The 2,125-nt window shown below is 55.7% G+C and overlaps 1 protein-coding gene across 1 annotated transcript in view; it reads right to left on the bottom strand.

The window, feature by feature from the left end:
- The window catches only part of FAAH2 (fatty acid amide hydrolase 2), a gene marked incomplete at its 5' end in the record, with an annotated part of 6,883 nt that overhangs the window by 2,323 nt on the left and 2,435 nt on the right, over positions 1-2,125 (bottom strand). Inside the window, 2 exons of the mRNA XM_009883439.1 lie at positions 530-649; positions 1,326-1,443. Coding sequence (XP_009881741.1) covers positions 530-649; positions 1,326-1,443 — 238 coding nt within the window. The remainder of the gene's footprint in view (positions 1-529; positions 650-1,325; positions 1,444-2,125) is intronic.

Below are 2,125 nucleotides of genomic sequence, written 5' to 3'. Positions count from 1 at the left end.
CAGGAATGCAGAGGGATAATACACCTGAGAGTTTATTTTTGCTACACAATACTTCCACACATGCACAGAGCATGGCGTAGCAGCTACGATTCAAGGGAAAAAATAACACATGCAGGCCTGCTGCTGAAAAGCTGTTAATCCACCGCATCAGTCCCGGCATCCTAACGAGCGTTAATCCCAACCTGCAACGTCAGGAGACGCAGCACAGCGGTAAGAGCGAGGCGGGATGCCACCTGCTTGGCTGACTTGTCAACTTGTGCAGAAAAGGTCAACACACTAAAACGGCCTCTGCCTCCCCAAACTGCGCTGCTCCTCTGCTGGGAGCCACCCTGTCACCTCGTGGGAAAGCAAGGGAGAAGGGGCTGTGCAGCTTTGGGAAGAGATGAAAGGAGGACTAGGGGGAGAAATGGAGCTGGGGAAGCCGCCGGACAGGTCTGGGAAGCCTACAGCTCTCCATGGCTGGCCTCAAACAGCCCACTTTTCCCTGCTGTCACCGAGTTTATGCCTTTGCCAGCTCGGTCTGACACACCTGCCCATCGCTGTCCTTGGATGACATCATGGCTGACCAGATCTGGAAGGAATACTTCATCTTGTGGATTGCCACACGCTGAACTTGGACCCCCAGATCGCTTTCGAGGTGCTCCACCACCTATGGGGAAGAGCGGGAAGGGTTTGTTTCCGCAAGGATGTGACGCGCTGTGGTCAGTCCACAGGAACGAGGGACAGGAGAGAGTCCAGAGGCAGCTTCTCTTTGCCACCACGCAGGGAATGCCGCAGCTCCACGCCGCCCCCTCTGCCCTGAACAGCGGGACCTCCTCCATCCGATAACAACCTTGGAGCTCCCCGAACAGCCCTCCACGCCACCCCCAGCGATGTGCCAGAAGAGCACCAAGAGCAGCACAGAAAATTTCATTGAAAACCAAAAAAAGTTCCTTCACGTGACTACACGTCAGGCAGCGACCCTGGGAAACACACAGCCAGGTGATGTGTCCCCAGAAGGTCTCTATAACATGGACAAGAGACCTTAAGAAAGCAAAATACAGCTATCCCAATGGAAATTAGGCCAAAAATTTTGGACACCCCATTGCACTCCAACACACGGGTGCTGCTGACAAGGGCATCTGCAGCCGCTCGCAAGATTTTCCCCTTGTTTCTTGTTTAACACAAAGAAAAAGATCTTTCCACTTTTTTCCTGCTAGATGCACAGGACCGGGACTCGAGGCCGCCTCGGCGGTGCTGCAGCCTGCGGCCCTCCCTCCCACCGGACCCCCCAGGGTTTACCTCCAGGCCCACCCCAGCAAGAGCCCACCTCCAGTCCTTCCTACCTTCTTTTGGGCCTCCAAGATCTCCTTGTCCACAGGCGACACAAAAACGGACCCGCCATCGTGATCCATGCAGTGAAATTTTATTTTCTCCAGCGACACCTTTTCATTCAGCTTCAGCCTGGGAAAAGAATGGCGCTTTGCTCCCAAATCCATCCCTGGCTCCTTGCCAGCTGCCAGAGCTGCTCACACAGAGCTAATGTGTCCTCAGGACACCCGGTATGTCCTCAGGACATCCCGCTCTGCCCACCAGAGTGGGATGGGGAGTCCCTGAAGACACACAGCCACCTGCTGCCCACAACCCATCCCGGCCGCTCGCCCGCTCCATCAGCCCCAGCTGGTTCTGCATATTTGTTGCAGTCAGGAAAACCCTCATCTCTCAAGATGCACCTTGTAATTACAGACCCTGGTTGGGATTGCGCCACAAGAGCCATGGAGAAACAAAAGTGGTAACGGAGAAAGCAACCGCGTGCAGGCTGCGGCAAGATGCAGGACCTGCCCACTCCGCCCCGTCCCCGCTCCTCTCCGTACTGCTGTGTGCACATAAAAGGCTGTTTGGTTGCGTGGACCTATGAGGAGACCAAACGGGGCCATGATGTGGGATGGAAAACTCATTATTCAGTAACAGGAAAAAACACAGGTAAAACCCCAAAGAAAGGCCATTCCCAGGAGGGAAGGGTTGCGCTGGCCACAGCGGCTCACAGGCAAAGTCTCCCCACGAGGAGGACCCAGCTGACCATGGCTGTGTGTCCCAGGGCACGCGTGTGGTGGAAGGCTACCCCGGGCTGCAGGGGTCCTGCTGA

The sequence above is a fragment of the Charadrius vociferus genome, unplaced genomic scaffold (genome assembly GCF_000708025.1).
Source record: "Charadrius vociferus isolate BGI_N301 unplaced genomic scaffold, ASM70802v2 scaffold824, whole genome shotgun sequence".
Classification (NCBI taxonomy): domain Eukaryota; kingdom Metazoa; phylum Chordata; class Aves; order Charadriiformes; family Charadriidae; genus Charadrius; species Charadrius vociferus.
The sequence above is the reverse complement of the archived record's forward strand: the minus strand, read 5'-3'. Positions and strand labels throughout refer to the sequence as shown.